Source organism: Macrobrachium nipponense, chromosome 38, assembly GCF_015104395.2.
Source record: "Macrobrachium nipponense isolate FS-2020 chromosome 38, ASM1510439v2, whole genome shotgun sequence".
In the NCBI taxonomy this organism is placed as follows: Eukaryota; Metazoa; Arthropoda; class Malacostraca; order Decapoda; family Palaemonidae; genus Macrobrachium; species Macrobrachium nipponense.
In genome coordinates this window covers 9223443-9247165 of record NC_061098.1, presented here as the reverse complement: position 1 = coordinate 9247165, position 23723 = coordinate 9223443, and the positions used below count along the sequence as shown (strand labels likewise).

The 23723-nt window shown below is 45.3% G+C and overlaps 2 protein-coding genes across 2 annotated transcripts in view; one reads left to right on the top strand and one right to left on the bottom strand.

The window, feature by feature from the left end:
- The window catches only part of LOC135209604 (RNA polymerase-associated protein CTR9 homolog), an 80773-nt gene that overhangs the window by 12042 nt on the left and 45008 nt on the right, over nucleotides 1-23723 (bottom strand). The window lies entirely within an intron of this gene.
- On the top strand, nucleotides 10114-23353 carry LOC135209474 (RNA polymerase-associated protein CTR9 homolog). Its single transcript, XM_064242131.1, has 7 exons — nucleotides 10114-10248; nucleotides 10439-10537; nucleotides 14412-14549; nucleotides 15043-15189; nucleotides 15463-15780; nucleotides 15900-16086; nucleotides 23292-23353. The coding sequence occupies exons 3-7, from the start codon at nucleotides 14412-14414 to the stop codon at nucleotides 23351-23353; spliced, it is 852 nt and encodes a 283-aa protein (XP_064098201.1). The 5' UTR covers nucleotides 10114-10248; nucleotides 10439-10537.

Here is a 23723-nt window from a genome sequence, read left to right as displayed (position 1 = left end):
ATTGATTGCATCAATATTTATTTGGTTCAAGTTCCGCTCAGTCAGGGAATTGATCCTTATGCCCTTGCATTCGGGCCGAGGGCACGATTGCTCTCGGGCTGGGCTCTATTATTATTGTTGGTTACATGGGTGCTGTGCAGGGGTGGGGAACGAGAACCCACTCAGCTCCCACAGATGGCCCTTCCCCTGGGGGGGGGGGAGGTTATCTGCGTTCTTCCTCCTGCCCGATCCGTTGAGCGCGGGGGAGGGCGCTCTGTGCCCGATATACAATTGTATTCGGGGTCTTCCACTCGTTCGGTGTGGGGCTCACCCCCCCCACGCGCGAGGGGACTTCCCCCCACTAATCACTACTACTGTTATTTCCGCAGGTGCTACTGCCACGAGGGTGGATCTTGGTGAGGTATGGGCGTCCTTTGCCATTTGCAGGGCGTGCTAGTGTCCAGGGGCTGCGGTTCTATGTCTGGGCCTACTGCGGTCACCCAGGAGGTAGTGGGTGACCCACGCTCCAGGTGACGACGTCCCTCCTCACCTGGTGTACTCGCCTCACGTGGGTAACAGTCTTGCCTACAGCCGCTGTGAAGTGCCGTTCGCCGTACCGAGAGGGGGGGCGTGGGCCGCCGCCGCTCGTGGTTGCCGCGCTGCCGCGACCACACTTCTGCTGCCCTAGAGCTCGCCCCTGGGAACCTGCCGCCTCGGTACCAGGATTTGCTTGCTGCTGCTCGCCACTTCCTGTGGTTTCCGGTTGCTGCCTGCCGTACCTGCCGATTCTCCGGGCTGACTGTCCATGCAGTTGCTGCGCTGGCTGTCCCTGCCGTTGCTGCGCTGGCTGTCCCTGCCGTTGCTGCGCTGGCTGTCCCTACCGATTGCTGTGCTGGGCTGTGCTGCTGTTCCTGAGATGCCCATACCTGCTGACGTCGTCCCTGTTCGTGGTAGGTACTACCCCAGACTATGGTCTGTCTGTACAGGTGCGTCCGGGCCCTGTAGCTTCGGCTACAGCAGCCCCGGCTCCGCCCTGGATGGCAGATCTTACGTCTGTCCTGAGGAAGCTGACGAAGAAGAGAGGAAGGTGTCCGGTGTCGTCGTCGTCGTCTTCATCTTCTTCATCGTCGTCGGCTGCCGCCTCTTCCCCTTCGACTTCTAAGGCTTCACAGCCGAGGAAGAAGAAGGTTGCCTCCTCCCTCCTAAGAAGTCTCCCTCGGGAGCTTCTCGGGACCCGTCTCACCTCGGTGTGGGACGGAGGTTCCTTCCGCTGGTCCTCCTGCTCCTTCGGGAGCAGGGCCCGTCTCTTCTTCCGCAAGGAAGAAGACTACGGGGACCAGAGGGGGGTACCGGCTAACACCGGGGCCGTACTTCCTCGCCTGGTGTCAGTGGTTCTGCCACTGCATCAGGGTCCGTCTCGGCCTTCTCGTTCGCGGGAGGTACCGAGTGTACGGTCGCCTACCAGCGACCTGCAGCCAGGAACCAGACCTCTGAGCTCGCTCAGCGTCAGGTTCACGGCACGGGGCGGAAGACTGGTGACAGCCGCTCAGCGACTCTCACCAGACTAGCTCTCGTCTCTCCGCGGCGACCAGCTGGCTACCCAGGGACGTGACGGTCCACGACCGGCCACGGGCTGCCTGAGGCTGAGGTCCTCCCGTTCGCCGGTGCCAGCCACGGCTGAACCAGCGACGTGACGTGCCGTGAGGACAAGCACCGGTCTCACTGTGACAGTGGAGCCTGCAGGTCGCCTGACCGTCGCTCTCACAGAGAGCGATCGGGTACGGCCACCAGCACCAGCTCTTCTGACACTCGAGATCGGGCCGCTGTGCTCAGATCCAAGCCGTTCTCCACAGCGAGACGGTTCGACCAGGCCTGCAGCTCGATCGCCACCGCGGGTTGACGATCGCCTGCAGCCCTCCAAGGCCTTGCTGGTTCTGCCGGAGCCGACGCGAGGAGGGAGCGTCAGGTCTGCCTCTCCCGTACCTTCAACCTCCTCGGGTTACACCGGGAGGAGCGAGGTATTGAGGAGTGATCGTGAGGGGTGCGCCCCTCATGATCCCACCATGACGCCCTACGTGCCAGGCACGGTTCTTGGACCGGCCAGGACGTATGCGCAAGTGGATGGAGAAGACCGAGAGGGCTGTCGCTGTTCCCCCTTCTTAGGAGGAAGGTTCTCGAATATGCTCTTGTTCGCAAGGGCTTAACGGTCCCACTCTGCAAGATGCTGTGACTTCCGAGATCCAGAGGAACTTTGCCGAGGTTAGGGCGCTGATTCGTCAGCACAACGACCTCGGGAAGGATCGCCGCCGCACCCCCAGCAGAGCCACGTCTCGGCTCGAGTCGTTTTGGGGCCCGAGAGGGAACCCAAATCGACGGTGGGTCTGCCGCGATCGGAGCTTGCCGACTGTGTTGAACCAGGTAGTCTCTCGTCTCCGGACAAGAAGGCTCTCTCAGTTCTGGCCGGTCGAACAAGCTACTTCACCTCCTCTACTGCGACAGAGGCGTTTCTACGTGTCTTCGGACACCGTATTTGAATACCCCTTCGGTCCGCCTGAGAGGTATCGACCTCGACGAGGACTGAATGAGTCGGAGGACGGTATCGGCTCTCTCCTGTCAGGTGTCGATCAGCCCCACCCAGACGACGTTCACAGTGGCGGCAGACCCTTACCTACAGTATGAGTTCGTAACCCTCCTCGGGAAAACGTTTTCTCCTGACGATACGTTTTCCCAGGCTCTGAGAGGCCATCGCCGTAAGGCGATGGCTGCTCCTTTTCTTCTCCAACTGCTGGGAAGGCGAGCCAGTATCCAATTCCTCCCCCATTCCCTCTCTCCTTACGGCTACGAGGGAAAGGGGAGGGATCCTACAGAGATTTCTCTGTAAGATCCCACGTTAGAGGCTGCGCTACCGGGGGGACCTTCGGGTCCTACCTGACGTAAGCCCCGGTCGTTGAGGAGGGATCCTGCCCCTTTCTCGATTTCTACGGGAATCGAGAGGACCACCAGCCGATATTGCGTTTGACGAATTCGGTGGGGGGTTTCGCAGAGAGTGCTTAGAATTCTACGGAATTTCTAGCGCACTCAGAGTGTTCGAGTTTTTTATGATCTCCAAACACTTAGGCGAGACCACGGTCCAAAGTGAGCGAGAATCCCCGATAATTGTTACACGATAATCGGGAACCTCGCTTATGCTCGAATTCCTGTAATTTCTAGCATTTGGAAGAAGACTGCTGCTGAAAGAAGAGTATCTCACGGTAGGCGATTAACCTGGAATAGAGAAGAACGGACGGGAACATTCCAGTTTGGCTTGAACTATCGTCTTCGGTTATTCTGTCACCATTGAAGGCTTTCCTTTGGGAAGACTTTCTTCACTTCTCTTTGACTAGAGAACGAAGGCGGTCGATCTCCAATCCTTATTCTCATTCCTCGAGAGGAAAAGAATTTAGGATGGAGGTCGTGGTACAGAACCTACAAATATACTACGTATATTACCCTCGCGACATGATTCTTTTAACAGTTGAATTGTCCGGGGGGTAGGCGCATACCGTAGTTAATCTAGGTTTGTGACCGAGACGAATTGTATCTTAATTGAACTGCAACTCGGGGTTGCCTGCAACCTCCCAGCAGTTATCAGTTTCGATTTTAGATACTTGGTATTGTCACGACAACACCAAATCAGCTTTTGTATTTACCGAATCCGTTTCGGTTAAATATAATTGCTCGAGCGTATTCTTTATGCTCGATGGTTCTAGCCGAACGCATTCCTTCGTGGAATAATGGATTACCTGGCAACTCAGGATGACGAAGTCACCGAGAGCTACTGCGTATTGAAACTGCCCTGATAGCAGCTCAGTATCAGCTAGATCTCGGAGATGCACAGTCGTTACGTCTCTCTCTCCCCTGGTTTGATTGACTACCGAACCGTATCTCTGCCCAACAATCATGGACTTAGGTCTCTGATTAACGGGGATTCTCGCAATAATGAAGGACCATCTACTGCTGTGACGCTCGATTTCATCGCCTTCGACATTGCGAGAATTTTCAACAGAGATATCTCTTGGACTCTCTCATCTTTCTGTTTACCGCACGGTAACAGAAGTCTGTACTAGTCTTCCGCTGCATCGCACAGCGATAATGCGAATGATTTTTGCAGACATCTGAGTTTGTCTTCAAAATATCTCGTATTCGTAGGTGTGCAATTATTCATTGCTCGCCCCCGAATTAACAGATGATGTCAGAAGACATCGCCTACTCTCCGACCTGACAGCTCTACTTCCAAATGTTCAGCCCATGAGAAGCAGTTCTTCAGGCAGTATTTCCCTGTCTTCATTACTGAAAAGCGCTCCGCTTTTATTGCAACTACGATCCTCTCCGGACAGCAATGAATAGCGGTTAGCGTTCTCAGTCTTTGTAGCACAGGTTCAGAATCTTGAGAATCCTTCTCTCGGTTCGGCCGTGAAGACGTAGGTTGCTTTTTCTGTACACCTTCGTCTTCAACGACACATAGTGTTGTTTCTCCTTAGCTGAGAATCAACTATACTATGAGATATCTTGCCATCAGGACCTCGGTCTCTAGAAGGCAATTGACTTTCGCCTGTTGGGCACATGCCTTAAGAGATCATCACCTCGCCTTCTGGCATCGGTGACGAACAAATTATTTGTTTAGTCTCTTGGCATAACCCTTTTAAGGCGAAGGTCACGTGACTTGCTCTGGTGCTTGGACAACTTGCCTCCTACCGAACGCAGTCCAGTCGGCAGCTGTACAGCGCCCAAGTCTGTTACGAACTTCCGCTGTGGACTTAGTTCGGTTGTTCCATAACAGTCTCTTCGTCCTAACGGCTTGTCACAGTACCCATACCATCGACACCCACCATTGAGTGTCGGTGTCCTATCCACTACCGAGAAGAACTTCACTGCATGGGGATAGGAGAATGTGAGACGCTTCGCTGCAGACGAATAGACAGTATGGGGGTACAGGACATCACCGAAGTCGAGAAGAGGGATAGGTCATACGACCATTCCCTTCTTTTCCTCTGAGGTAATTGCATGACTTTTCCTGCGAAGTCAAGCATCCAGGGGATGGGGATTCGTGACGCTCGATACCGACTTCGTAGCGAAGACTCAGAACCCTTGGTTCCTGACGATCGGTTAGAGTCCTTCACAATCCCCTCCCTAATGGACTTCACCGCCTTCGATGCGAAGGAGAAGCTGCTTTGTCCTGTGAAAGCGCGACCGCGCTTTCCTGAAGAAACTCGACATCCCAGGCTGAGTGTTGAAGACTCTTCGTCAGCACCAAGATGACCTAGAAGTACACTCCCTCGAGTTACACAAGAACTTCTCCGTGGCGCAGGTACTGAAGGCAGGGGTCTGGTACAACCAGACCACTGGCACCTCCTTTACCTTTTACCATTTTGGATATTGCCCACAGGTCCTTGGATCGTTTTTCCTTGGGACCCGTGGTGGCTGCTCAACACGTTGTGTAGCTAATCCAGACCCTAGCAGGCTGAACAGCATCGAGTCCTGGTGTGACTGTAAGAATAGATAAGTGAATGAGAGAGTGACTGCTTCTTCTGTTCCTATCTAATTTTTCTCCCCGGCCCTCCTACCTGTGGGTAGATGGGAATACGGTCATCACCCTTGCTGGATAAGGACGAGATTGCCGGTGAAGCTACTCGACAGAGGGCCGGCCATTTTGCCCCATCCTATCCCTTTCACTAGGGATGGGAGCGAATATCCACCACTTCCTCCTACAAGGGGGGGGAAGTGGATGCCAACAAGAGACAAACCATAACTTTATGTTGCCTCTTGCAAATAGGAACTTGTTCTTGTTTGCTGGTACGAAGAGATACGCTTGCCTCTCTCTTAGTACTTGGTCCAGAGGTCTGACCATTGATCCTGCGGTGCACACCCCGATCAATCGGACAGAGGCTTGGATCCCTCCCTCGCTCTTACGACCAGGGAGGCATTCCAAGGTTGGGCGAACACCAGTCTGTTCACAAAAGACTCAGATTCCTCCCACCAAGAAGTGAGTCTTCCTATTGTAAAAGGACCGAAGGTTTGTATGCCGTGTCGGAACAAATGACAATTTGTCCAAATTGCATTTTTCCTAACTATACAAACCTGAGGTCCTTTTACACAATAGTCCCACCTCATGCCACCCCTCACTCTGCAGTTTTTGCTTGGGCCAAAAGCAAAAGTGATTTGTTTTACCTCCCAGTTCCGCGCGCGTTGGACCAGCGCCTGTCGGACAAGCAGTTAACTACCGACACCCCTTGTTCGAAAGCTTACGACCTATCCAGCTGCCGCTAGTACCTTCCTATTGTAAAAGGACCTCAGGTTTGTATAGTTAGGAAAAATGCAATTTTGGACAAATTGTCATTTTTATAACTTTTTATTAGTTTGACATATTTCCAAAAGGCGTCGCTCCGTTCCGGCTTACAACGATTTTTTGGCTTACGGACGCGTCCTCAAGAACGGAACCCCCATCGTAACCCGGGGACTGCCTGTATATAATTTAATTCCACCTCCTCCCCTCTAGAGACTAGGGGGCATGGAAGATCTGAGGAATAGTTGGAATGGTTCTTTGCATCTGGGTAGAGGGCGCACAGGTGGTGCATCTGACTACCCAATCGGCAATTGCCGCGAGTTTTGAAATTCTGCCGTGACGTCAGGGACGTTAGCTATATACATAACTACCAGGTAATTATGTAAAAAATATTTATTTTATTATGAAAATATCATTTTGTTCATGAAGTGTACCTGTCAGATATATATATAGCTGTATTCTCCGAAGTCCGACAGAATTTCAAACTTACGACACATGTAGTGGAGTCAGGTGGTTAGTACCCATTCCCGCCGCTGGGAGGCGGGTATCAGGAACCATTCCCATTTTCTATTCAGATTTTTCTATTCCCACTGTCTCCTGAGGGGAGGGTGGGTGGGCACTTTTGATATATATATCTGCCAGGTAAGTATGAACAAACTTTATTGTATCATAACAATATCATTTTGTTCATGAAGCTCACCTGTCAGATATATATATAGCTGAATCCCACCTTTGGAGGTGGGGAGAGACAGAATAGGATTTTAGGAAACATATACATGCAGATGATTGACATCTTGGTTCCTTACCTGTTAGCTTAGCTGACTTCGTGATTACTGTCACCCAAGTCTGCTTCTGCTTTACCAGAGTCTCCAGCAAGGTAGTGACCTATGTAGCTAGTGAGTTCTAGATGATCTGTCAACGGGGGCGTGACCACAATGCGACTAGACCATTTGACCATACAATGAGGGCAACGAAGCAAAAAAAAAATACCACCTGGCCTAGCCTACCAAAGGTTAAATCCCACAATAATTAAAAGCTCACCTAACCAATCTATAGGATAGGATGAGTGCTACTTCCTGCCCCCAAAATAGTGTCTGCGGCAACGTATGGCCCAAGCAAATAGCAGTTCTCGTATGCTGTCTTCACCTCCCGCAGGTGGTGTGAAGCGAACACCGAGTTGCTACGCCAAAAAGTGGCACTCAAAATGTCACTGAGTGCCATGTTCTTATGAAAGGCTACCGAGGTAGAGATAGCCCTCACTTCGTGGGCGTTCACTTTAAACAGCCTCATATCACTGTCACTACAAGAAGAATGCGCCTCTTTGATGGTGTCCCTCAAGAAGAACGCTAGAGCGTTCTTAGACATTGGCAGATCTGGCCTCTTGACCGAACACCACAAGTTACCCGAAGGCCCTCTACAATCCTTCGTCCTCTGCAAGTAGAATTTGAGAGCCCTGACAGGGCACAGGACTCTCTCTGGCTCCCGACCAACGATTTCGGCCATACCCTTAATCTCAAAAGTCTTAGGCCAAGGGTTGGACGGGTTCTCGTTCTTTGCCAGAAATGTCGGGCTCAAAGAACAAACGGCATTGTGGTTCTTAAAACCAACATACTTACTCATAGCTTGGATATGTCACCCTCTTACCATCAGGAGAAACAACAGATTCTTTACGATCTGAGTAAGCATGTTGGTTTTAAGAACCACAATGCCGTTTGTATATATCTGCCGGGGAAGTTGCATGTACAAGAATGATATTGTTATGATACAATAAAGTTTTGTACATACTTACCCGGCAGATAAACAGATTTACATACTTACCTGGCAGATATATACGATTAATGGCCCGCCTAGCCTCCCCTCAAGAGACAGGTGGAAGAGAAAATCTGATTAGGAAACGGGAATGGTTCCTAGTCCCGCCACCCAGCGGCGGGAGGCTAGATCACCTGACCTACCTGTAGCGTGTGCCGCGAAATTTGAAATTCTGTCGGGACGTCGGAGACTATAGCTAAGTATATATCTGCTGGGTAAGTATGTACAAAACTTTATTGTATCATAACAATATCATTTTTAACATTGTCTTTGTAAAAAGAGAGTACGTACATCTTCGAGTTTCACCTCTGACATTCTCTTGCTTCTATGTACATTTGTTTATCTTTGTTTTGGCAAGAATTTCATCATTCCAAAGAGGAAAATACAAGGAAAACATCTCGCTAACATACAGAAGAAGAAAATTCGCTGTAATAAGCCGAGTTAGTGAAGGAGAGAGATAGAGTTGTGTAGGAAGGAGTGCCCCGTCTTGCCTGACACAGTCCCACAGGCTACGATATATGAGCAAAGGGATTGTCATTTATGATTAAATTATGATAAATAACATAGTTTTGTTTTATTAATACACAAAAAAGAAATATACATTCATAATAATCATTATTTATTAACATTGTTTTTATAAAAATACGAAGGAAAATTTTTAACGCCTGTATCTCAAAACTATATACGTACTTATTGACCTTCAAAATCTATCTTCTCACTTAGTTTTAAAGCTATAACATTGGAATTTGGTATATAACTCAGAAAGCATTATAGAACAATCTAGCAAAAAAATTACTTTTAGAAAAAAAACTCCTCATTTGATTTGAGGTCTACATCAGGTTTATATATGATAGTAATCCCAGGTCTTAATATTAAATATCAAGAGACGAGATAGAATTTGAAAAATGGTTATTTTTGGGATAAATTGCCCTGGCATCACAAAACCGAAGGTCAGAGGCAAAATCATATGCGGTTTGGAGATGTCCCAAGTCACCTTATTAAGTGGTATGAATGTCAAAGTCCTGTCCTTAAAACATGGCATTAGCTGGCTGGCCCCCTTAAAGAAGGATAGAACCTGTCTTTATTTTTTTATTTTATTTTTTATTTTTTTATTTTTTATTTTTTTTTTATTTTTTTTTTTTTAAATCTTAGCCATATTGAACAGGCAAGCAATTCGTTTGTTGTTGTAGGTAAACTAATATGATGAAAATTGAGGATTATAACATCCTATTATTAATTGGTAGCCCAGTCAAGTCCGCAGCAAATATTCACTGTTACTTTGGTTTCTTAGATCAGGTTAGGTTCAGATAAGGTTTTGTTTAAGCCAAGTCACTATCCCCTAGGTAAAATTAGTTTTGATTAAATAGTAGACATTGCCAGCCGAATAGAAAACTTGGACCCACCAAACTGCATCCTATGCTTTGGTCAAGAATGCAGAATGATGGGACACCACCCCCATATTTACTATATATTTTTCTGCTGTGCAACCATACAATTTTAAAAATGTGCATTTATTATTTTATGGGTTCTGGATTATGATTTTCCGATACATTCTTTCCTCATGGTCAAGAATGTAGGATTACAGATCAAGGCCTAAAATTGGTATCATTATTTTCCTAATGATATATCAGCTGAATGACATTAAACAGTGACATTGGTGGTTTCCCAGGAACTTTTTTACTGGATCCGTTCTTCTCTAGTGGTTCCTAGAGGTGGTATCTAACCTTTTCACATTGGTTATTAAAAAAGGGAAAACGGGAAAATAACATTAAAAAAAATTTATTTGACAACATCCATTTTGTGTTGGTAGCCTGAATATTATTTAAGTGCAGCTTTTTCATAAGATTTGTTATATGCTTGTAATTAATCAGTAAGACGTTCACTATCCAAATAAGAAATTGAAAACCACAAATAATTATAACTGGAATTATGGCACGATGATTCAGTGACAGCCATGGTGCTGTTGCTAAGTAATTTCAAATTGGTTTGGGCTGCTCTCATTTTCAGATATTTCTCTCTAATTTTTTCTTCCTTTGCAGGTGATTGAATTAGACTTAACATCGCTTCCAGATGTAGAGGAAGTTCTTGGAATCCTCACAAATGAAAAAGTTCCCCTAAGTTACTGGGTAGATTTATCTGTAAGTATTTTTTCTCCACACTTATGGGCACAGTCCTTTTTACTATGAGCTTTTGGGAGAACTTATATAATGCTTGCTTCATTGTAACCACTGAAAGATGCATAGTATATCTATACATGAATTTAAAGCTGTATGTGCATAGTTAAATTAATAGAATGAAGCATTAATGAATCGTCTTAATTTGTTGCAGATTGAATATTACAAACAAAAAAATGAAGAGGCCTTCGTACGTATACTTGAAGCCAGCAGGGTTGATGCCACCCTCACTGGGGATTCAGAAAAGGACCAGGTAATTTCTCTCTCTCTCTCTCTCTCTCTCTCTCTCTCTCTCTCTCTCTCTCTCTCTCTCTCTCTCTCTCTCTCTCTCTCTCATTTTTCTTTAATATCTATAGGGAAGACGCTGCCATGTAACCAAATACGAACTTTGAAATATGCTATGTGCCACACTCAGTTATTTGAGTTTTCCTACAGACTTTAAAGTCAGATATTTGAGTTTTCTTACAGACTTTAAATTCAGGTGTTTGAAACTCATTCCATGGTGCTTAATCTCATTTCCACAGATTCTGAAGTCTTTTGTAACATTTTACGGGTCAGATAGATCATATGCTTTACTCTGTTTTGTGGTACATATTCAGTAGGTAACCTTTGCATTCTAGGCTTGCCAAACGGACTGTTCTTTTTATTATTATTGGTATTGTGGCTTGAGATTAAATAGATATCAATTTGTTTAGGATGTCAGGGCATTCAGGTATTTGTAGAAATAATCTGTGAGATGGTAATGTTGACTTACTGAAGCATTCCCGCCTTCTAAAGATATACACCGTATATACTCAAGTAACGTGCGATCTCGCATATCATGCGACCCAAAACCTTTTCACCATAAAACAGTGGTTTTGTCATGTATCTCATGTATCATGCGAGTTCCTTTTCCGAGGTCAGTTCATAAGGTTGGTGGTTTAGCGTGCTAATGGCCGAGTCGTTCAGATGTGTGCTGCTGCTAGTGAAGTTACGGTAATTTTCTTACTAATCTTGAGAATTTAATAGAAGATCTCAAGATTAAAAAAGAATACCAAGATAATAAAATAATTGTAAAAATAACACGCCTTGGAGTCCTAAATCATTCTCTCTCTCTCTCTCTCTCTCTCTCTCTCTCTCTCTCTCTCTCTCTCATCTAACTCTCTCTCTCTCTCTCTCTCTCATCTCTCTCTCTCAGAAATAAATACTGTAATTCGAATCTTTCACCAACGGGTATCAGTAAATGTGTAGACATTGTGTGCGTGTTTAAAAAGATGTGCAGTACACACATTCCGATGTTTCGGTTTTTGGAATTTTTCAATCTCGGAAATGTGAGGTCAGATGCATAATCAAACAAACATCACTACTGCAGCAAAAAAATTTTTTTTCTTTATGTTTTTCATTATTGTTATTTGCTAATTACAGTTTATTTACATAAATATTAATATAATACTGTTACATGAATGTGAGATAATTAAGATCACCTATGATAAAATAGTGGGACAATTAATATCATATGTTCACTAATAGCTATTATTTATTTTCAAAACAAACATTCCGTAAAACGTAAAAAATATATGTACATAACAATCAAAATCTAATAATGTTTTGCAGTTCAACTTGTGAGTTTCAACAGTAAGTATGACTATATATTTCACCTATCGATCTTGCAGTTGAAGAGTCGTAAAATTTTGAGGATGGTCCGGGAAAAGGATTTGTACTTTGTGATTACGTATCGTTACAAACAACCATGTGGTAATTTTCTACCACTATATTTGATGACGCATCGCTACGACACACTGGTATTTTTCATACCCGTGTACATTAAAGTTAAAATGATCATATTACATTATTGTTTTCACGAAGAAATAATTATATAAAGAAAATTATCGAGTAATTTTTGCCGTCAGCAGTCAGAAAATCACGAACATGGTAACGTTCAAACTTAGTGTCATCCACGGCATATGTCTATAAATAGAACAGAAGCAGAGGGCAGTCATTGGATAACAGATCTCCATGGCTACCAATCAGCCAATCAGGTGTTATACTACTCTGTGAATTTCTTAGAATGAACGTTTACACGTAATACACGGGAAGCTAACGATGATGTGTGTGCTTTGCATACAGTACGTAGTTTTTGTTTTTATTAGTGTATTCTCTCTCTCTCTCTGGTTAATCTTGGGATTTTCCACGGAGCTCTCTGGCTGGGCTGTTTTGGTCCACCCACGTGTTTGATCGCATATCTGCCAAATTTATAACAACAACAGAGATAAAACCATTTCTCCCATTACAGATATCAAATATTATCTTTTCCGTTGCGCAGAATTCTAAATAAATTACGTAGGTTCACGATTGATAAAGTTTTTTTATGCAATAACAAGAAACGGAGTCAGATTTTCTATCACCATGGCATCTCATTTTGGTGCTGTTGCGCATATTTCAACCAGTTCCACGTGCGTTTAAATCCATACTGACTGTACAGTCTGGAGGCAGTTCTCCCTTCTACACATATCTTGATTTCTTAATATCTGTCAGGTATAGAAATAGAAATTGGTGAGCAAGGAAATATGAAATAAAGCATAACAGTAAGTTTGACGAGTGAGAAATAAACAATCGTATACAGACAGAATCTCTCTCTCTCTCTCTCTCCTCTTCTCCTTTCTTCTCTCTCTCTCTCTCGTCCTCTCTCTCTCTCTCTCTCTCTCCTCTCTCTCAAAACCTCTCTCTTCTCTCTCTTCTCTCTCTGAGAAAATAATAGATAGGAAACAATGACTGAATATTGCTTGAATGCGATATGGAAAAGTTTTGGCCTGACTGAAGTGTGGAGTGACTTTGACACCGACCTACAAGTTATTCCTGGTCATCTCACAGCCATGGATAGACATCAACTTCACAGCCGAGAAAGGGCAATCGTATAAAAAATAAATAGGTATGGAAAATGCGAAATGCGGACCTATGTTGTCCCATAAAAAAAGTTCTCGCTCGGACAGCTGTAAGATTTAGGGGAGAGAGAGTGAGAGAGAGAGAGAGGAGAGAGAAGAGAGAGAGAGAGAGATGAGAGAGAACGAGAGAGAGAGAGAGAGAGAGAGCAGGGCCGAATAGGAAGGAGATTAAAGTACCTGGGAATGAAAACCCCTTATAATCTTATAATTATAGCCTCGGGGTTTGTCTCAAGGACATTCAAAGGTCTGTCACACACGGGCAGTTGTTGTTTTTTGTAAAATTAGCGTAGGGCAGATCTTTAAAAGCCACGCCAGAGAGCTCGCCACGGTGACAAGACTATACCTTCCATATGAATTGACGATGTCCTATACGAAGATTCAGGAGATGAAGATGAAATGATCAAAGATCTGGAAGATGACGAATATGATGACTGCCTTGATGGCAAAGAATTCAGAGCAGTATTTGATGATACGGACACAGAGAGAGACTTTGGAGGATTTTAGTTTATGTATTAATTTTATGCATTTTTTTTTTACTTTAATAAATTTTCACTTACCTGCGTATCCTAAAATGAAAATAATAGTTCAAGTAACAAATGTTTCTTTTACTGAGTAAAACAAAAAGTAAAAAATCCTTCGGTGTTGTGCCTTAATCAACTGATTTGGAAATATTAGATGTTTAGTCTAGAACAATTAAACATGTTGTATAAACCAAAATAATGCAAATGGCGCACGATCGCTCTTTTGTATTTTAAAATACAATAGTAATATGAGAATGCATACAATATTATTGGATATAGTGAAGTACAAGTAAAGCATAACTTTTTAAAAGATCTACTGTTTTTCTCCGGTAGTAACTACCGCGATCTGCCGATTTGGGAAAGCATAGACGGTACGCTAATTTTATACCGCGTGTATGATGCGACCCCTTTAAAATTAGCTTCAAAATTATGTTTCAAAAGTCGCATAATATGCGAGTATATACGGTACATAGATCTATGTCATCTCTATATTTCTATTTTTCTCAACACTTTGGATTTTTGCTCAAAGATCTCTGTCATCTCTATATTTCAGGTTTTCTTAACATTTTGCACTTTTGCACAAAAACATTGTATCAGATTTTTACACTACAATGGGATGTATTTATATTCTTCCTTGAATGCTGTATATTGTGTGGTTTGTTAATTTTTTTTTTCTTTTTTGTAGATGCGGTCATATGATACTCTGGCAGCCTACTATGTACAGAAGGCTTATAAAGAAAAAGAGCCTCAAGCCAAGAAAGATCTTTTCCAAAAGGCAACGTACTTGTACACAACAGCTGACAAGATCATTATGTACGACCAGGTAAGTAGAATTTGCCTTGCCTTTATCATTTGACATGTATGAAGTTCTTAGAAGTAAATGAGCAGTTGCTGCAGATATTTGATTCAAGTCGTCATCTTGCTTAAGTAAAATAGTTGTGTACTGGAAAAATACTGCATATGTATATGTATTATGGCTGCTTCTTCTAGTAGTCCCTCGTTGGCAGAGTGGATTTCGCGCTCGGCTGCCAATCCGGTGGTCCGAAGTTCGATTCTCGGCTTGGTCAATGTGGAACCAGAGGAATTTATTTCTAATGATAGAAATTCATTTCTCGATATAATGTGGTTCGGATCCCACAATAAGCTGTAGGTCCTGTTGCTAGGAAACCAATTGGTTCTACATAAAAAAATATCCAATCCTTTGGGCCAGCCCTAGGAGAGCTGTTAATCAGCTCAGTGGTCTGGTAAAACTAAGTCATACTTAACTTTTTTCTTCTTCTAGTTATGGACTGTTGTAAATAGTTTTCATGTTGCAGAACCATCTGTTGGGTCGTGCCTATTTCTGTCTTCTTGAAGGGGATAAAATGGAACAAGCTGATGCACAGTTCAATTTTGTGCTCAACCAGTCTCCAAATAACATCCCCTCTCTCCTGGGGAAAGCTTGTATTGCTTATAATAAGAAGGTAAGGGAACTGAACACTTGGTCATGTCACTTGAAATTGTCATTTTAATCAGGGCTTCAAATTGAGCCAATTTTTTTTTCATCAGAACACATCAGCCTTATTTAGGAAGCTTTGTTAAAGGAATTTTTTTTACCATATTGTCATGATTGCACGAAGAGAAAGTTTCTGTGCATGTTCTTCTCATTAACCTGTCTGATTTATATTGCTGCTTAAGATGTTGTACAGTTTCTAAGGTACGTAAAGTATTTCAGATGATGCATTTTCCCTTGACAGGATTATCGAGGAGCATTGGCATTTTACAAAAAGGCTCTGAGAACTAACCCTAATTGTCCAGCAGCAGTCCGTCTTGGGATGGGTCACTGTTTTATGAAGTTGGGAAACCAGGACAAAGCCAGACTTGCCTTTGAACGAGCTTTGGAACTGGACGGGATGTGTGTTGGAGCACTTGTTGGTCTGGCTGTACTAGAGCTTAATGAGAAAAAACCTGATCACATTCGTCGTGGTGTTCAGATGTTATCAAAAGCATATAATATTGATTCAACAAATCCAATGGTCCTCAATCACTTGGGAAATCACTTCTTCTTTAAATCGGTACGTCTTAAAAGCTTCAAACCATTGCGTTTATTTTTATCACAGTATTGTTTTGTATTGGTAACTGATAGAATAACAGTCACTTGTTTTCAGTCATCACAAACAAATTGTATTTTCAGGACTGGGCCAAAGTTCAGCATCTCTGCCTACATGCCTTCCATAACACAGAAAATGAATCAATGAGAGCCGAGTCTTGCTACCAGATGGCTCGTGCACATCACGTTCAGGAAGACTATTCCATGACTTTCAGTACTATTACCAGGCAACACAGTATGCACCACCAAACTTTGTCCTCCCTCATTATGGGTGGGTGGGTTCAACATGTATATAAACAGAGGAGATCAAGAAAATGTAAGTACTGTACAGAACCACATTTGTGTACTTATAAATATATTATTTGAGATGAATCTTACCTACTGTTTAAATTTAGCTATATCTCCTTGCCGATTAGGCAAGTTTGGCATTCAAACAAAAAAATCTAATGGCTGCCCGGATGACTGTTTAGCTTACCAGTTCTCCACCAGGTGTTTTTGTACATGAACTTTCCTGTCAGATATATACTTAGCTATACGTCTCTGACGTCACGACAGAATTCAAAACTCGCGGCACACGCGACAGGTAGGTCAGGTGATCTACCTTACCCGCCGCTGGGTGGCGGCTGTAAGAACCAATCTCCCTTTCCAGTCAGAATTTTTCTGTCGCCGGTGACGACTACACCTGTGGTTGTTACCTCCTGACAGCTTTATTCAATTCTCGTTGCCGTGGATTTATTTGGACTGACTTTCGGTGAAGTACCTGATCTTGTTGGCTTGGCATACGCATTTGTGGATTGTTTTTGGATATTGATTTGGATTTTTCTTTGATTTCGAGATGTCTGAGTTAGAGGTTAAGAAATCTTCTATGTTTAGGGTGTGCTCTGGATGAATGCAAGGTGAGACTACCGAAAGCTACGGTAGATCCTCACACAGTTGCTTTAAATGTAGAGGGAAAGAATGTTCTTTTGTAACCCGTGTAATGAGTGTGAGAAGTTGGATGAGGGTGAATGGAAGGCTCTTTCTTCCTACTTGAGGAAGTTAGAGAAAGACAGGGTGAGAAAGGCTTCGTCTAGGAGTTTCTAGTAAGTCTCGTATTAGCGAGGTAGAAGAAAATCCTGTTGTAGCATTAGAACTTCTCCAGTTTCAGCTCCTGCGCCCTGCATCGAACCTAAGGATACGGACTACGGAAGTGGCAACCATGAGAGCCACGATCCTTAGCATGGAAAAGAAGATTCGTTCGTTGCAAGGTAAGAGTAGTGAAGGTGAATTGTGCAGTGACCCCAGTGCAGTGGAGGGTGCGTCTGATCGGCTCCTTAATGCTTCCAGGCCTAGACCTCTTCCAGACATCCCAGTCCCAGTGGAGGGAGGAAAGTCAACAGCCGCAGAAGGGTTAGGGAGAACTCCCACCGATCAGGCGTCCCTCGGTAGTGATCCTGATGCTCGTACCCAGGCTGCCCTTGTTCGCGCGAAGAAGGAGGTATTGCGCCAATGCTTCCTCTTCTTCTTCCTCACCTTCGCCTAGAAGAGGATGGAGCGCCTCGGATTCTTCGCGACCGCTGAAGAGAGCCTGGAAGGCTCCTGGCGCCTTTCCTTCCAGCCCGGAAGTTTTTCCAGAAGAGCCGGAAGTAGAGATCAAGAATAAAACCAGGAGGGAGCAGGGATTCTTCCGCCATCATAGTAGGCTTCGAGCCTCTTCTCCGGTGGAGGGGATTTTGCAAGATCTCCAGCCTCGAACTTCTTGCTGGACGATGCAAGCGCAGATTTCGGCGCTGGCGGGCTCCTTGGCAGGAGGAACGCATCGGAAAGACGTCTCTCCCTCCCTGTCAAGAAGTCTAGGATTCCTTCGCCTGTGTTACCGTCTCAGTCAGAGTCGGTTCTCTCTCCTGTATCAGCGGATGGAAGGAGGCGCTCTTCCCTCGGCAGGCGCTTGTCGTCTTCCAGGCGTCAATCGCCCAAGAAGCTTTCTCCTGGTGACTACATCTCTCCAGTAGGAAGGGATCTAGCGCCTAGTAGGCGTTCGTCTAAAGACAGGCTACAGCCTCGTCTTCTCGCTCATTCCGAAGATCCTTCATTCTCCGGATAAGAGAGCCTACTCTTTGATGGATTCGTCAAGAGAGGATCTCGCCTTTTGTTAGGCGCCTGAGCCTAGTAGGCGCTACTCACCCCAAGTAAGACGCTCTCCCGCTCCAAGCGTGGTGCGGAGGATAGGCGCTTTTCTCCTGATGGCAGCGGCTCTCCTTTTAGCCGCTCTGTTCAGGACAGGCGTGTAGAGCCTGAAAGATATGTCTCTTGCTGGGAGACTACCTTTTGAAGAGACACACAAGTCTGGATCGAAGTTTGTGGAGCATGGCAGCCGCTCTCCTTTGAACAGGCGCATGGATCCTGAGAAGCGCCTTGAGCATAGTAGGCTCTCCTCTCCTAGCAGGCGCTCCCTTTGGAAGCCCGGAATTCTAGGAGTAGGATTAAGGATCAAAGAGCACGCACTCATCAGAGTAGGAAGGACTCATTCGAGAGGAGCTCTCTCCAGAAAACTTTGGCTTCCCCTTGATAGCGCCAGTCTGCTACTAGACACTCTCTGGACAGGCGCACTTCTTTAGAGAAGCTAACTGCCCTCGTAAAGAACGAGCGGAGGGTTCTTCAGTGGATGAAGTTGAACCTTCAGAAGAGGATTTGGTGAAGGACTCGTCAGTTTCGTCCTATAAGAAATCCTTACAGATCTCCTTCTTCAAGAGTTGGAGACTCCCTTACTCCCGTCGCTCCTCCGTCTCCTCTCTCTTTATTCTCGACTTCGAAGAAGACGAAAGTTTCCTCTTGTGTGAGGATGAAGCCAACCATCTCAATGAAGAAGGCTTTGAGAGGTTTTGGTGATTGGCTGCTTTCTAAGGAAGAGAAAGGGAAGGACTGTGTTTTCTTTCCCTCCTTCCAAGCTTACGGGCAGACTGGGATTTTGGTACGAGTCTGGGAGAACCCCTAGGCCTGGGTCTTCCTTCATCGGCGGATGCGGACTTCTCTTCTCTGGTAGATGCAGCACGACGCTCGGCTCTTTTGTCTGCTAAGACTACCTGGGCTATGAACGAGCTTGACCACCTGCTGAAGGGAATGTTTAGAGTCTTGGAAGTCTTCAACTTCCTTGACTGGTCTTTGGGGTCTTGGCTAAGAAGACTCAGAACCCGGATGCTATTTCGCCAGAAGATCTCAACAGTGTTCTAACGTGCATTGATAAAGCAGTTAGAGATGGATCGAGCGAAATAGCCTCCCTGTTTGGAGCAGGGATCCTTAAGAAGAGATCAGTCTTCTGCTCTTTTCTGACTAAGTCTGTTTCGCATGCCCAAAGAGCCTCTCTTCTGTATTCGCAGCTCTCGCCTCTGCTATTTCCGAAGAAGATAATACAGGACATCTCAGGATCTATCTCTGCGAAGGCGACTCAGGACATGGCTTGCGCAGTCGGCACGGAAGCCTAGGACCTCCTTCCAGACGAAGACGAAGAAGGAGACTTCAGCTAGACAGGAGCCCTTTCGAGGGGGCCCTCCTTCTAGAGCCTCTACCTCGAGAGGTAATAGACCTTTCAAGAGAGGTAGATCCTTCTCACGCTCTGTCAGAGCTAAGAAAGTAGGGAAGTAGTCCTCCAAACACCAGTAGGTGCCAGACTTCTAAGATTCTCGGAAGCCTGGGCAAAGAGGGAGCGGACAACTGGTCCCTCTCGATTATCCGGAAAGGATATCTGATTCCCTTTACGGAAAGACCACCGTTGACAACGACTCCGAGGGAGTTTGGTGGCCATGTACAGGGATCCCATCATGAGCCTTGCTTTAATTTCAACAAGCAGTGGAACAAATGTTCGAGAAAGAGGCTATAGAGCTAGTGAGCGACCCTTGCTCAGCGGGCTTTTACAACCGCCTTTTTCTAGTTCCAAAAGCCTCAGGAGGATGGAGACCGGTTCTGGATGTAAGCGCCCTGAATTTCTTTGTAGAAAAGAGGAAGTTCGCCATGGAGACGACATCCTCAGTGTTGCGGCCCTTCGGCCAGGGGACTGGATGTGTCCCTAGATCTTCAGGACGCTTACTTCCATGTGCCTATCCATCCTTCTTCAAGGAAATACCTCAGGTTCATGATGGGAGGAAGGATATTCCAGTTCAGGGCTTTGTGCTTCGGCCTTTCAACAGCCCCTCAGGTCTTCACAGGCCTAATGAAAAATGTAGCAAGATGGCTACATTTGGAGGGAGTCAGAGTGTCCTTTACTTGGACGACTGGCTAATCAGAGCCAAGTCGCAGAAAAGATGTTTGGAGGACCTACAAAAGACCCTTTTCATGGCAAGTTCTCTGGGACTTTGGTGAATTCTTTCAAAAGTCTCAGTTGATCCTCAGTCAAGATCGTATCTATCTGGGGATTCGGATGGCTTCTCTGGATTTTCGGGCTTTTCCGTCTCCAGAACGGATAGCTCGAGGGTCAGAGAAAGTCAAAGCCTTCCTAGAGAAAGAAGTATGCACAGCGAGGGAGTGGATGAGTTTGTTGGGACACTCTCCTCGTTGGAGCAATTCCTTTCTCTAGGAAGGTTGCACCTCAGACCTCTCCAGTTCTTTCTACATCGAAACTGGAGGTGTCGTTCCGCAAAACCTAGAGTTCTCCTTCGAGATCTCAAGGGAAATCAAGAAGGACCTCTCTGGGGGGCCAACCCTCTCAGGTTTGCAGAAGGGATGTCCCTTCACATTCCGAACCCCAACATGTGTTGTATTCCGACGCCTCGGAAACAGGTTGGGGAGCAACGCTCGGCTCAAGAGAAGTGTCAGGCACCTGGAAGAAGGAACAGGTGACCTGGCACATCAACAAGAAGGAGCTGATGGCGGTTTGGCTAGCTTTGAAAGCTTTCGAGCCCCACGTCCTAGCTTCAGCAGTACAGATCAACTCGGACAACACCACGGCCCTGGCTTACATCAGGAAGCAGGGGGGGACTCACTCTTTCTCCCTGTACGAGACAGCAAAAGAACTTCTGCTTTGGGCAGAGCAAAGGAAGATTTGTCTCCTTACCAGGTTCGTACAGGGAGAAAAGAACGTCAGAGCAGACCTCCTAAGCAGGAAAGATCAAGTCCTGCCTGCAGAGTGGACTCTTCACGAGGATGTTGCCAGGACCAGTGGAAGCTTTGGGGCAAGCCTCATATAGACCTCTTCGCCACAGCCAAGAATGCGAGGATAGCCAACTACTGCTCTCCGATATCGGACCCGAGGGCAGTGTCGATAGACGCGTTTCTACTAGATTGGAAGGGTCTAGACATGTATGCTTTTCCTCCATTCAAGATACTGGGAGAGACTCTAAAGAAATTTGCAGAATCGGAGGCAGCAAGGATGACGCTGGTAGCCCGTTCTCGGCCCGCACAGGTATGGTTCACAGAGGTACTGGAATGGTTAGTAGATCTTCCGAGAACATTACCACAGAGGATACGATCTGCTCAGACAACCCCACTTCGAGAGGTATCACAAAAACCTCCCCGCTCTAGATCTGACTGGCTTCAGACTGTCAAAAGTTTGGTCAGAACAAGAGGCTTTTCTGCAAGAGTTGCAACGGCTATCGCAGCAGCAAGAAGGCCTTCTACCCTTAGAGGTCTACCAATCGAAGTGGGACGTCTTTCGGCGATGGTGTAGGAACCATCACTTTTCCTCTTCCAGTACCTCTGTGACCCAAATAGCAGACTTCTTACTTTTCCTTAGGGAAGAAAGTGGATTGGCGGTATCAACCATTAAAGGCTATCGTAGCATGCTATTCTTGCAGTGTTTAGGCACAGAAACTTAAACATTTCAGAAGATAAGGACCTTCATGATCTAATAAGATCGTTTGAAACATCCAGAAGGTTTCTCCAGGGGTTCCGAGTTGGAATCTGGATGTAGTGCTACGTTACCTGAGGTCCAATAAGTTCGAACCGCCTCAGTCTGCCTCGTTTAGAGACCTCACGAAGAAGACAATTTTTCTCATGGCATTGGCTTCCGCAAAGAGGGTTAGTGAACTCCATGCACTAGAAGGAAATGTGGGATTCAGAGGAGATGCAGCTATCTGTTCGTTCCTTTCCTTCGTTCTTAGCCAGAACGAGAACCCCTCAAATCCTTGGCCTAGGAGCTTTGCAGTACAAGGCTTGTCTGCATTAGTAGGCGAGAAGCAGAGAGGTCGCTTTGCCCAGTGCGAAGTTTAAAATTCTATCTACAGAGAAAGAAAAACTTAAGGGCAATGATGTCAACCTTTGGTGCTCTGTAAAGAGATCCAAGGTATGGACTCTTTCGAAGAATGCGCTTTCTTTCTTTATCAGAAGCCTGGTGAAAGAAGCGCATGCGATATGTGATGAAAAGTCAATTCAAAGTCTGTTAAGGTCAAAGCTCATGAGGTAAGGAAAGCTATTGCCACGTCATTGACTTTTAAACAACAAAAAATATCCCTGAGTAATATTATGAATGCAACATTCTGGCGTTGCAAACTCAGTCTTTGCAAACCACTATCTGAGAGACGTCAAAATTACGTATGAAAACTGCTTTGGGTTAGGCCCCGTACGTATCGGCGGATTCGGTGTGGCAGGGGAGCTGAGACATATCCTTAGTAGTATATATTTTTCCCCTTGTTAGGTTGTAAGTTTTTGGTAGTTTGAAAGACATGCGGGTAGGCATGTTTTTTTCATTTCGTAGTCTAACAATGATTAGATTGGTTAGGTGATCGGGTTTATGTTTGAGCTCCTTGCAATGATAGTGGTTAGGTTCTGTCATATAAGTGGGCGAATCCCCGTTGACAGATCCTGCTATTCGGTATTCTCAAGTAAGCGGATAACCAAATCCCTTTGATAGACCCAAAGAGTCTGTCAGCTGTAGGTCACGCCCTCGCTGAAGCTCTTAAGGCAACGCAGACTCATAGACAGTAACTACGAAGTCTTCTGCCTAAACAGGTAAGAACCAAGGTTGTATTTACATCCTACAACTAGTGTTGTTTTCCCCTTTTTTCCATATTTATATTGCTGTCTCTTTCCCTCCACCAAGGGTGTCAATCAGCTAAGTATATATCTGACAGGAAAGTTCATGTACAAAAATGTTTTGTTTTAGTATACATAAGGTTTTGTACATACTTACATGGCAGATATATACGATTGATGGCCCGCCCAGCCTCCCCTCAGGAGACAGGTTGGAAGGAAAAATTCTGGCTGGAAAGGGAGATTGGTTCTTACAGCCGCCACCCAGCGGCGGGTAAGGTAGATCACCTGACCTACCTGTCGCGTGTGCGCGAGTTTTGAATTCTGTCGTGACGTCAGAGACGTTTATTTAGCTAAGTATATATCTGCCAGGTAAGTATGTACAAAACCTTATTGTATACTAACAATAACATGTTTGGAATGTTTTAGCTCTTGTCAGAATTCTCCTTGCCGCCACGCCGGCTAGGCGATTGTTGGTATTCTGTGAAGTTTGGCCATTTTACACCTGGTTACGTTATTGTAATTTAATTTTCCTAGGATATCTTCCACCGGAAGCAAATCCAATAACATCTGGCTATGTAGAAGTGTTTTTGGTGTAACCAGGATGGTGAATTGGAAGTTGATCAGCATTCCTTTGTACTGACAAGGGTACATGAGTGTGATCTTGGAACTACTAGATGTGAAGAATGTAGGGAATTGTTTTGAGAAATTTATGCTTGGATATGTCAGATATAGGAAAGACTGGAAACTGATAGATTGCGAAGCAATTAGTTAGGTCAGGACTTGAACTTGTCAGGCGATCCCTACTCAGACTAGGTATTTTAGTAGGCTAGTACAGTGGTACCTCGACATACGAAAGGCTCAACTTACGAAAAACTCGAGATAAACATTCATAATGTGAGCAGCAGTTGCAACTTCATTTAGTGTTAAGTCAATTTGTCGCTCCAGAATAGGATTGATGTGTCACAG